The 12,801-nt window shown below is 54.0% G+C and overlaps 1 protein-coding gene across 4 annotated transcripts in view; it reads right to left on the reverse strand.

Annotated features, from left to right (window-relative positions):
• Positions 1–12,801, reverse strand: part of ROBO3 (roundabout guidance receptor 3) — a 214,399-nt gene that overhangs the window by 102,513 nt on the left and 99,085 nt on the right. For all 4 annotated transcript variants that reach the window (XM_030538525.1, XM_030538527.1, XM_030538524.1 and 1 more), the window contains exon 2: positions 7,507–7,833. In XM_030538525.1, the coding sequence (XP_030394385.1) occupies positions 7,507–7,833 (327 nt within the window). The remainder of the gene's footprint in view (positions 1–7,506; positions 7,834–12,801) is intronic.

Below are 12,801 nucleotides of genomic sequence, written 5' to 3' on the forward strand. Positions count from 1 at the left end.
GTTACACTGATCTTGAAAACATTTCAGCTAGAAAGCAGCCTTTGGGAGCCTAGCCATTGTGTGAACCTGTGCCGGAAGAGTTTGCATGGGATCAAGCCTTTGTGGCAATCAATGCAGGCATCAGATCAACACATCTTTGAGCCTCTTTAGAGGAGAATGGGATTGCATGGCTGCAACACAATCAATTTCACCCACCATTGGAAACGCTGATTAACTCTATGCAAATGATTTTCCCGTTGGCTAGCAGGAGTGGCACCACTCCAAAGCTGAGCACACGCACAACAACTTTGGTGGTTCGGAGCCAGGGGAGAGGGTGGATTTATCAAGCAGTGGAAATTTGTAATGTAAATAACAGCCCCACCATTTCTCATCCTCAGTTGGAACATGCAAGAGAAGAGAGATACCAGACCTCTCTGGCCCAAATGTAACAGGCGAAAATCATCAAGCCACGTCTGCCCCTCTCTCAGTAACAACCACGATCTGAGACCACAAGGGAAAGGAGTTTTTCCGAGTTTCTAACTCGGAACCCAAGTGACCCTTTCACGTTTCAAACACAAAGCGTCTAATCTGCCCAAGCACATTCTGCCTGCGGATGGGAGGCTAAGAGGGTCACCCAAAGGGCTCCCGTTACTTAGGAAATGACTTAATTCCTTCCCCCTGGTAGCCAGCACTCATTTCCTAGCGCAGGCCCCAGCTAAGCAGCTCTCTTCCCATTCCCCCTGGTTTGGAAGCCCTTAAAGGAAGAGCTCTAATAACATGCTCTCCTCCACTAGCCCCTCCTGGAGCGGCTGCACTTTACCACTAGGAGGTCCTGTAAGCACTAGGAAGAGAAATTGCTGGCCAAGTGAGAGAATAGCTTGCAAGCCAGGCGGCCGTCTGATTACAAGGCTTGGTAAGTGGCCGCGCTACACAGTTATTCCTGCCAGAGCCCTGTCTGTGAATGCGCCAGGGGAAGACAGAGCGCTCTGGGGTGTCTGCATCATTGGTTTATTGTTATCTTCAGCCAGCTCCACAGCCCCAAATTTCAAAATCACAAGGTCAAAACATCTGAAATCCATTAGGAATTTCTAAAATTAGCCTGTCAGCACAAGGTTCCAGCCGCTGCTTCCAGCGCCAGCGTCAACGCCCTGACGGGCTGTCAGCACCGAGTCACGGCTCCCTCAGCCCCCCGAGACTGCTCCTGCCCCCCAGTTCCCTCCTCTCCCAGGGCAGCCCTGGCTGGGGGGCGGGGGCGGGAGGGAGCTGCTGCTATTCTGTTTGTCCCGCAGCTGCTCCCTCTCCAAATTACATAAATGCCTCCTGTCTGGGTAATGGACTGAGAAGTGACACAAAAATCAATAAATAATTCCCGTTTGGAGATGGCCGGCTGCTGTTCCGAGCCGCTGCCTGGGCAGCTCCGCCTGGAGCTGTCAGCGTGTCCTCAGTCACACACAGCGCCGGCTTCCCTTCCCCCAGCCCCAAATCTAACCCTGTGAGCTTCTGGCACGAGACAAAGGCCGTAAGGTCAGAGGTGCTCCCTGTGCTTGCCCCACCTGGCTGCGTCAGTACTGGCAGGTGGGGGCCAGCACTGCCTGGGAAGCAAGGGGCAGGTGCACTGAAGGCCTGAGCTAAGAACCCCCACCTAACCCACTGCTCCCTTGGGATACTAGCTGGACCCAGATTTCCAGCTCTCTCTTCATCTGGCCACCCACACGCTCCTCCCTTCCCCTGACAACACCCCCAGCAGCTCCTTTCCTCTTCGCTGTTACTGGCCTAACGAGCTTGGAGCCCATTACCTCGAGAGTGCCGGTCTATTCACCCTTCCCTGCCAGGAGTGCACAGGGCAGGAGCAGCTGCAGCAGGCTCAGAGCATGGCAGGACTCCCCTGAACATGAAAGCCAGGCCTCGCCAGCCTTCGGGCAGGGATCCAGCACTTTGTAACTCCAGGGCTGCTGTGTTCGCTGCACTCCAGGAGACCAGTCAACATGCACTAGTGAAAACAGGGACTCTCCCACAGCTCACGTGGGCAGCAGAGGCCTTGCTTCTGGAGCAGAAGGTCCATGGTTCTTGGCTCAGCTCCCCGGAGGAGCATGTGGTAGAAGAGGGACATCGGGAACCCCCCACCTGTATCCTGCAAAGAGAATAACTCAGGCCCACACAGCCAGGAGAGAGCATGCCCTGCCCTGCAGGCAGCCAGCCAGAAGAGAGAGGCACCGCTGCATTGGAAGGGGTGGGGAGTGGCGGAGCACTACTACATCATGCCCATATTAAGAACATTAGAATCCACCTAGCTCAGTGCCAGGTGCTTCAGAGGGAATGAACAGAACAGGGCAATTATCAATGGATCCATCCCGTCATCCAGTCCCAGTTTCTGCCAGTCAGAAGCGTAGGGACACCCAGGGCATGGGGCTGTGTTCTTGGCTAATAACCATTAATGGACCTATCACCCATGAACTTATCAAATTCTTTTTTGAATCCTGTTATACTTCTGGCTTTCAGAACGTCCCTTGGAAATCTCTCCTCAGATGGAAGCTGTTCCATACCCCTAATCATTTTTGTTGTGCTTCTCTGCACCTTTTCCAATTCTAATATATCCTTTTTGAGATGGGGTGACGAGAACGGCAGCCAGTATTCAAGCTGTGGGTGTACCAGGGATTTATATAGTGGCATTAGATTTTCTGTCTTATTATCTGTCCCATCCCTAATATTGGGGCACTGGGGAAGAGACAGGAATCGAGCTGGTTTGTAAAGCTCTAATGGGCTCAGGGCTGGGGTTTGTGTCCGGCTCTGAGAGGCAGCTGGAGGAATCACAGCCTCATTTGACCAAGTGTCCGTTTCGTTTATTTATTGGATGCTTCCACGTTCCAAATGATTCGGGTTCTACAAACTAACTGCTGGGAGCAAATCCAAGCACCTCCAAGGCTCCAAAGCTGCTGCACGCAAATCCTTGCGAGCCTTGGAATAACTCAACCCTGTGTGCTTGCTTCTCGGGAGCCTTTTATAGATCTCCCTTATCTGACGGCTGCATTTTGAACAATGACCCTGGCTGCAGCACGCTCCTTTGATAGCTTTATTTAGACTGCGATTTATCAGCCCAGCAACAAATCACCTAGGTTCGTATCAGCCCTGTCTGCTCCTGAGCTCTGCTAATGCCGGGTCTCAGCCTGTAATGTTGGGCTTAGCAGAAATGACATTTCATTTCCTATGCGGCGAGTGACATTACACGGCCTTGTCACAGGTAACACGGCCATTTATCTTGTGCCACTGTCCCGGGCTGGGGTTTGCACTGTTTGTTTGCAGATCTTTGTCTCTGTAGAGCCATTAGGGAAGACAATGGGGTCAGGGCACCAAGGAACAGCACAGAGGAGACTGGTTGGGAGGTCAGGGCAGATAAATACAGCCAGGGTTTCTTTGGCTGGAGGAGCACAGAATCCCCTCAGAGAGGTAGGAAAGACACATCCCAGCCTGCCTGGAATGTAGTCTGCCACTGACGGCTGTGGACAAAGCTGACTAATCAGGAGTGTTTGTTCACCTCCGAGTCAGGAGCACAAAGGAACAGCTGCAGATAGGCCAGAGAAAAGAATCTGATCGCAGATATGAGTCCCTCTCTGTAGGGTTGGTGCTTCCAGCCAAAGGGGAGCGCATACCTGGGTGCCTGGGGACAGAGATATTCCCAAGGCTCTGGCCCATTATCGGGCTGGGGGAATTCTCGGAAGCTAATCCTGAAGGCATGTGAAAAGACCCCACGTCAGGAGCAGGTGACTGATGGACTGGGCTGCTCATAGCTGACAGCTCAGGAGCACAAAGGAATCTAACCAGGAGAAACCTTCCCCTAAACGAGGCTAAAGAGCAGAGGCTGCCTCTGCCAATTAGGAGCAGTATGTCAGATCTGCAACTCTTAGAGCGATGAGGCAAGCAGACCAGTAACCCACCCCAGCAGCTCCCAAGTCACCAGCAGCCAAGAGACCGACAGACTCGAGTTTGATCTCTGGCCCTGATCCAGTTGTGCAGCTCACCCAGCTTCAAGCAGGACCCACAAGGCAGGTCGCTGTGCCAGCACCAGCAAACTAGACCTGTCAGAGGAGGCAGAGGCGCTGCCTTGCCCCTGTGTGTGGTTAATCGTCAGTCACCCCAGTGTGTGAGTGAGATCAACACAGTCAATGGGACTATTAAAGCCAGAGGAGTGGGGGGGGGTCTCAGGGCAGGCGCAGCTCTGAAACCACATTCAGCTCACTTCTTGAAACTAATGACTTTTCAAGCCGGCAAGGTCCTTTTAGCTTCCAAGTGCTGTCAGCTGTCTTTGCCTATCTTATCGTTCGTGCTCACCAAAGCCCTGCTTATCCCACAGTTCCCAGGGCAAGGCCCCTGGGTTCTGCACTGACGGGAGAGTCTGTTCCTGCTTCATTGAAGTTTGAACTGGTGGGTTCTACAGAACGGAACACGAACCAGTCAGTTTAGCAGCCGCTGTATTGCTTTGATACCTCGTTCTGTTTGCTTTATGCAGCCCCCACCCCCCCACGGTCAGTTTGCAACACGTGGCAGAGCTGGTGTGCACAACACGCAGAGGCATGGTAGGAGCCAGCGGCAGGGAGCCGTGGACGGTCAGGCCGCTGGGGAGAGGACATCTTGAGACAGTAGGAGAAATACTGGAGCTGAGCGACACTGAAACGACTCCTTTCAGGTTTCAGAGTTAACGTCCCACTGAAATGAATAGGGCAGTCACAGCTATTGTTTCAGGCTGGCTGCAGACTCAGGCAGACAGCACTGCATCAGTTCACATCCTGTCTGGAATCAAGTTTATAATGCAAAATGGAACCTGGCCTCTCGACGAGGAATGGATTCTGCAGCCTATCCCATGGAACACAGAGGGCTCCAACTAGCATCAGTGCAGATCTCAGGAACGGGGTAATGGGGTGACATAAAGAAGAGGCCCCGCTTGGGTTGTGGTAGGGATGAGGTTAAGCTTTGTCCCTAGCAGGCACAAGGATTGATTAGGCTGCAGGACTGCAGTGGAGAAGAGCCCCGGGGATATCTGCGCTCAGGATGCCCAGGGAGGAAGCATCTCTCTGCTTTCCAGAGGCAGAGAGCAGAGCAGGGAGGGAGCTGCGCATGTGAGATAGGCAGGTTCCTGCAGGATGCTCACCCCCCATCAGGTCTGAGGCCTTTTTCTGCAGTAAAAACAGCAGCCATGAGCTAAGGTGCAGAGAGTCACATCCTCATGTTCCATCTAAATTGCACCAAAACGGTGTATTATCGGGCTGTTAGGAAGGCACTCCTGTCCTAAGAGTACCCACCGTCACCGGATAAAGAAACAGATCTTAAGGCATTTAAAGAAAACTTTGTTTGACAGCATTCTGCCTGGCAAGGAACCACTTATCAACACTTGTATTTGTGAAATCTACTTCTATTGTTTGGCCTTTGCGGTCCCTACTTTTCTACTGTTTATCTGTGTGATCTCTGGCTGATTCTTTTATTGTTTTGGTCTGTTGCATAACTCATAGGTGCTGACTCTGTGGGCGCTCCGGACCATGGGGAAGAATTGGTGGGTGCTCAGCACCCATCAGCAGATCCCCAACCCCCGCCCAGCTCACCTCCACCTCTGCTCTGCCTCCTCCCCTGAGCGTGCTGCATGCCCGCTTTTTCCCCCTAGCTCCCAGCGTTTGCACTGCGAAACAGCTGATTCGCGCAGCTGGGAAGGAGGGGGAACGCAGCGCATTGGGGAAGAGGTGGGGCCGGGGCAGGGATTTGGGGAAGGGGTCCAATAGGGGCAGAGAGGGGCCAGAGCACCCACAGAAAAAAATTGGCGAGTGCTGAGCACCCACCGGCAGCTCCCGGTGACCCCGCCCCATACCCCTGATCCAACTCGCCTCCACCGTGAGCATGCCGCTGCATCCTGCTTCTCCTCCCTCCCAGCCCTTGCGCCGTGACACAGCTAATTCGTGGGGGCGGAGGGGGGAACGCCGCATACTGGGGGAAAGAGGTGGGTCAGGGATTTGGGGAAGGGATCCAGTAAGGGCAGGGAGGGGGCGGAGTTAGGGTGGGGACTTTGGGGATGGGTTTGGAATGGGAGCGGGGCCAGGGGCGGGGAAAGAGAAAAGTTGGCGCCTATGGCATAACTCATTTTGCAAGATTTGAATCAATTAAGGTGGTGGGGCGTGATTGGTTAAAGAAGTGTTTTATATTGAGCTAGGATGGGTGGAAAATAGCATTTTGTAGGACTTCAGTGTAAAACGACTGGCTAAGGTACGGCTAAGCAGGACCCAAATTTTAACTATATAAACTAGGGTCCAAAGGGAAATTCTTTGGACCCTAACTTGAGAACACAGCCCAAGGTCAAAACTGCCAAAACCATCACACCCCGCTGACCATACTGTGCAGAAGCTGGAGCCCTGGACAACGTGATTCTGCCTGGCCACCCGGAAAAGTTTGTCTGCCTTATTAGGAGCAGTGGGCAATGTATGCTTAGCGTGTGGAGTCTGTTGACTGAGTGTTAATAAATATAGGTTATTACTGTGTAAGGCTCTTTCACTGGTAAAAAGCCCCAGAGACCCATACAGCCCTGAGCCCACTGGGAATGGGTGTTAGCCCTGAGCCCACAGAGGGGTAGAGTTGGGTCCCTTACTTCCTGAGTGCCCACAAGAAATGTAGGGGGTAGGAGCCCTAAGTTGTGCAGGTAACACTCAGAGGCCCCCTCTCCCTGGGGGTCCGGCTGAAGGCAGCCTGTCTTCCTTTGCTGGTCTGCACTCAGGGCCTCTATGGGACAGGGTGCTTCCCGCTGAAAATCGAATGCACTGCAAGCAGGGCTCGGGGTTTCTCCTGAGGGGGCTGAGGCCTGCAGAGCTGGGCAGAGGGTGTTGTTATGGGCTTGCCGGGGTTGCCCATCAACTTGGCAACTTTTGGAAACGTACTCAGACTGCAGGGCTCGGCTGGGAAAACAGGGTTGATTAATGCTGAGAAAGTCTCCAGCCCAGAGAGACACAGCACGGTCTCCTCAGACTGCGGGCACAAAGCCAAGAGCGCCGTGTAAACGGCCTTGCGGTGTTAACTCCTCACAGAGTCGCGTCAGAGAACTGGGGCAAGATGCTGAGTGCTAGCAGGAAAGAACATGACATCGTCATACATTCAAACATCCCCATTGCCCAGTGCCTATAATAACCATGGCCAGCGGGGTGACACTGACCCACCATACCAGCCAGCAGCACATGTTTAGGAAGGCACCACCACCCCTCTCGGCAGGAATGCACTTATCCAGCAAGGCAGCTGGCACAACAGCACAGCAGAGCCCTGGCCAGGCTGAGCTGCGCTGCCACTAGCCCTGTGGAAACGGAGCCTCTTAGCAGAGCGAGTAGGAGCCAGCCCCAGCGGGGTATTCCTGTAGCTCTAAAACAACCGGGAAAGTCATCGGGCCAAATTCTGCCCTGGAGCCTAGAACACGACTTCCCACATCCTGGGCCCTCTGCACGGTGCAGACCCAGCAAAGCATCACATGTGTTAACCCCCTGAGAGTGTGCCCAGAACCCCACTCACTGGCCACCTCCAGCGATGCGTTCCGGCTCACGGCCTCGCCCAGGTAGTTCCTGGCCACGCACACGTACACGCCCTCATCGGGTTTGCTCCTCCTGCCGTGGACGATGCGCAGGAAGAAGAGGGAACCACTAGGCAGCAGCATGCGATGGGATCGCGGGTCCTCCTTGTCCGTCTCCACCCGCTCCCCATCCTTGTACCATTCGATTATCGGGGTGGGACGCCCCTCCGCCTTGCAGTTCAGCGTCGCCGGCTCCCCCTTGGAAACGATGAGGTCGGAGGGGTGCTCGACTATCCTTGGAGAAAAGTCTTCGAGCCGAGGGCGGGAGCCTGAGAGGCAGAAGAGAGAGCAGAGATCAGGGTGAGGGCTCCAGCTGGGAAGGGCAGAGCTCCCAAGGGGATTAACAGCCATGCCATTGGGAATGGAGACAATGACCCTCAGCAACCCTGGTCTCAACAGGGCTGTGCGGCCACATGGCTGGAGTAGGGGATGTGGCACTCTGTACCTCAAAGCAGCCCCTGGAACACCAATATTCACCCTGTCAAACAATTATGTATATTTCATACAAAGATCTCTTATGGAAAGTTAGGATCTGCTGAAACCCATTGTTCTGTCCAAATATGTATATTGTCAGTTATGAGATTTTGCTGTATGGTTGTTACTGAAAAATGTTGTAATTTGCTAGTACCATACAAAGGAGATGAACCACTCCCAGGAGGGTGTTCAATGACAATTAATCAGCAAGGGAGTCACTATCAAGGGATTTACAATCAATGACAGTTGCACAAGCATCAAACAATGGGAACTGCTCAGCTCTGACCCAGTTGCAGAAGACCAGGCCAGGGGGATAGCTCCAACCTGTGACTCTGCAAAGCCCACCAGCACGTGTCTGGGCTAGAATTTTCCAGGCACGTGGACTGAGGGTATAAAATAATGGACAGCGGCATCATGCCACGGCCTTTCTCCTCCTCCACCTATGCTGGAAGCAAAGAGAACATTGTGAAGACAAAGACTTCGGCTGAGGGGACTGGTCCCAGGCTTAAGGGAGAAGCCTGTGTATTAAGAACTGTAACATCCAGTGGGGTGAGAAAACTGCTTGATTCAAATACTGCCTAGTCTAATAAGGTTTAAGATTTACACTGTGTGCTTACCTTTTATTTTCTTTGGTAACGATCTCTGACCTTTCATGCCTACCACTTATAATCACTTACATTTATCTTTCTGTAGTTTATAAATTTGTTTATATTTTACCTAAAACAGTGTGTTTTGGTTGAAGAGCTTGGGCAAGCTCAGCTCAGTTTACAAAGGCCGGTGCATATCCTCTCCACATTGAGGGAGGGGCAGACAGGGTAATAAACTTACACTGGGCAAGCTTCTGACCAGGGTAAGACGGTAGTTCAGCTCTGGGGCGTAAGGCTGCGGAGCTGGGGGGATTTGGCTGGTGCCTTTCTGTGTGTGATTCATGGGTGGCTCTGGAAGCATCCATGCAATCTAGCTGGGTGTGGGGATAACAGCACCTGGAGTGGTTTCCTGCTTGTCACTAGCAAAGCATTGTGAGAGACAGCCCAGGCTGGAGAGTTAAGGGGGCACAGCAGTGTGATGGAGTAGGGGCTGTCTGTATGGGGAATGGGAGAGCAGGGGAGGACTTTAGGGGATGGCCGATACCGGAGCCTGTAACCTGAGCTAGGTAAGGGAGGGGAAAGGTCAACACCTTTGCCCGGGAAGGGGGACAAAGGAAGGGAGTGGCAGGAGGGAAGCAGTTTGAGTTTGGGCTTGGGGCTGTGTGGGCAGAATTCAGGGTATCCTAGCTAGGATCCAAGCACCCTGAAAGCCCAGAAGGACTCGGTGGAGGGGTCCTGACTGTGCCTGCAAGCTCTGCTGTAACCTGTGTTCCTGTTGTCCAATAAACCTTCTGTTTTACTGGCTGGCTGAGAGTCACTGTGGGTCCCAGGAAGAGGGGTGCAGGACTGGACTCCCCACACTCCGTGACAAGCAGTACCCCAGTTTCAGGCTGTATCCCGGGGGTTCCCATCACAAGGGGCTGGGACTCCAGGAGTCTACCCAGGCAGTGCCAAGAACACTAAACACCTGAGAGAGAAGCTCACGTTCCCAGGGGTTCTGTACCATTTCCCGATGGCCTCTCTGCACGCTGGAATCCTGGGGCCCAGGACCTGGGGAGCTCTTTGTTCCTTTTATCGTTCGTTTCGCTTTCTGACCTACAGTCTCACTGAAGCCAAGTTCTCCTGATCCCTTCTGGGAGAACACGCTACAGCCCATACTCAGAGACAAGGAAAGGAGCTTTTCCAGCTTGGGGAAGGAGGCAGAAGGGGAACCCCAAGGCAGGCAGGGCCAGAGCACAGGGATCCTGTGAAGGGGCTGGAAGAGCAGACCAGTATTGATAAGTCCTTGGGTGGCTACCAGGAGCCCTGGTGGAAGTAGGCTGTCTGCAGCTGGTGGCTCTGGGTCTATATTTAGCCCTGTCTTGCACCCAGCATGGGAAACAGCACCACAGCACAGGTGTGCCCGGAGGAGTCACCCCAGGAACTCGGTGTCCCGAATACCGTCACTGAGCTGGCTGCCCTACAGCTTCCTGCCCTTTTGAGAGCAGAGCGTAAGCCTCATACCTTTTACACCAGGAGGCCTTTCTTAGCACGGCGATCGTCACACCAATCATCTGTCGAGCTCAGGGCAAACCTCCGGGGACATTACAAGAGAGGGGCAGGGAAGTCGCATGCACAAGCAGCTTGCAGATGAGCACTTCATTCGACAGCTCCAGCTCTCACTGCATCGTACTCCTCCGACACCCCAGCTCAGCCAGGCTGGAATACAGGCTCCCCCAGCCAGCAGGGCAATGGCTGCCTCTTATGGGCCCAACACACCAGGTTAGGCCAAGTGAGTGGCCCCTCAAGGTTCACAGCCTGCTCAGCCATCTTGCCTTGTTTGCTCCATGGCAGCGGAGAACCACACGGCCCGAGCTCCCAGGAAGAGCCTAGCAAGCTGGCTGGTTGGGACATGCTCAGACAGGAGCATTTTATTCATTTCCCTGATAGGATTCATGGGGAAAGCTCTCGACTGTTCCAGGCTGCGCCCAGTCTCCGGCTCGTGGCATAGCCACTTTGAGAGCACGCAATGCCTGCAACCTGCCCTGAAGACTGCACCCTCAACCTTTGGCACGTCAGTCACAGCAGAGTCACAGTCTGGATGCTAGTAAGGATGGGGCGTCCCTATGCACCGGCACAGCTCCCTGCACGTGGCCATTGCTGTCAGAGCACTGAGAACATCACACCCAGCTCAGGGCAGAGGGAACTCTGTTGTCACGTCTAAGCTGATCAGTGGACCAATCTCAGTGAATTGGGGTCTCAGTCTAGCTTCTTTGGGGCAAGTGTCCGTATCATGAAATCAGCAGATAAGCAAGAAGCAAATGGCCCATGGAGAGTGCGGTGGGGTAGGCAGGGAGGCAGTAGGGGAGGGGAGTTCACACGCCACCAGTCTTGCTACAAGTCTGCACTGGGGCAGCTAGCGGATGTCAGACTCACGGTGAGTGATCTGCCCCTCACCACCTGAAAAGTCCCTTAGGGGACATCTCCAGAGTGATGAGAGATGCTGGGATCCGGGGGTGCTGGAATGGGGGGGGGGGCAGGAGGCTATGCTCCCCCCACTTTTAGGATGCTTCGGCCTCTCCTGCTGGGATTCTCATGTCCCCACAAAGGAGAAATTATTGTTCTTACTGAAAGTTAACCCGATTACTATCAAAGCATAATTACCCCGCAAGCTCAGCGCTGCCAGGCTGATGGCAGTGTGTGACAGGCAGTACAGCTGAGCACACGGGAAAACCTGGCAGAGCTGCGGTATTGGTCAGCCAACACCCCCCCCCCAAGAAAATGCCTTTTCAAACAAAACCATAATTTTACAAAACCTTTTCTGCCCACCTTGCCAGAGATCTCGGTGCTCCTCCCCCTGCCTCGGGCTGGCCCTTACTTCTGGTATCTACACCACTAGCCAGGCCTTCCTGCTGAAACTTTGTCAGCCAAACATACCCGCTCGCAGGAGCCATTTGCCGTGCGAGGTATCTGGGCAGCTGGCTAACGCACTGCAGGGGGCGGATCGGTGCAGTTCTCCGGGATCCCTCCCTGTGCAGAGTGCTGCCCATGCACCTAAGCGACATGATGTCTGTTGGGTCCCCTTTGTGACACATGACACCATGTGACATGGCATGTAACACGTTGGTGCCTCATTGTGTGGGGTGTGCCCCGTTCACCAGACAGCTGTGCAGCTGGAGTAGGAGAGTCCGAGGAGCGCTACAGACTGTACTAACCCTGTTAGTCAGTGTTTATGAGCCTACGTTGAGAAGTTTTCAGCACCTTAGACAGAGCATTGCACAGCACAGCATCACCAGCTGATTCTGCAGCCACTTCCTTCCTTCCCAGCCCCCCGAGGCTGACACAGTGAACAGCTCTGGTCCCCGCACCCACCGGAAGTGCAGCGCTAGCTAGGAGTGCATGGAGATTCACTGAGGGGGAGGACTTAGCACAGACACCTTTTAACACCCCATTCCCTCCACCTTCTCCCTGCTCATCACAAGCAACGCCAATGGCCTGCCTGCATCCCCGGCCTGACCATGGATTACAGCATCAGGGCCAGAAGGGCTTCACTGACCCTAAACAAGCTACATCCCTAGCCAGGGTGTTTTTAAAGGGACATCAACCACCTAACACAACCAGCCACGTTGTTGTCTGAAAAGCCTGAACCTGCTATTCTTGCATTGGAGTAATGCCTAGGAACCCCAGCCGTGGGTCACAGGGAACACCTGACAGGGCTCTACTGGTGAGAGTTCGACACCTCTCGACTCACCTGCTTTGCTTGCGCTGGGCATTAGGAAGCAGCGTGTGTGGAACTGGGGCACTATCTGCCCTGTCTAGCCAGTTTCTCCCTCATCTAATCACCCCTCACTAGAAGCCAAGAGACCCTGCTCAATTCTGTGGACGCGATCTGGGATGGCTGTTTAAAGGGGCTCTCTCAGAAAGTTTGTAAATGAGTCCGTTTAAAAGCCTCACAACATCTGAGGTCCCACGGCTCTGTCGACACCAGGCTCCCACTCAGGGACTCCCATGGCAAGGCCCCAGCTCAGAAACAATTGGCTGGCTGGAGACGTCGCCAGAGTCCGCAGGCAGCCTGGTCCCCAGTCGGGCTGTAGGAACAGCCACCACCTGGAGCCCCCCTGGGTCCCTGCCAGAGATGTCAGCTGAGGGTCTCTGGCTCATCCCCATGGTTCGTCCCCTCTTCAGCATCCCCCCACC

Source organism: Gopherus evgoodei, chromosome 19 (assembly GCF_007399415.2).
Source record: "Gopherus evgoodei ecotype Sinaloan lineage chromosome 19, rGopEvg1_v1.p, whole genome shotgun sequence".
NCBI classification, from domain to species: domain Eukaryota; kingdom Metazoa; phylum Chordata; order Testudines; family Testudinidae; genus Gopherus; species Gopherus evgoodei.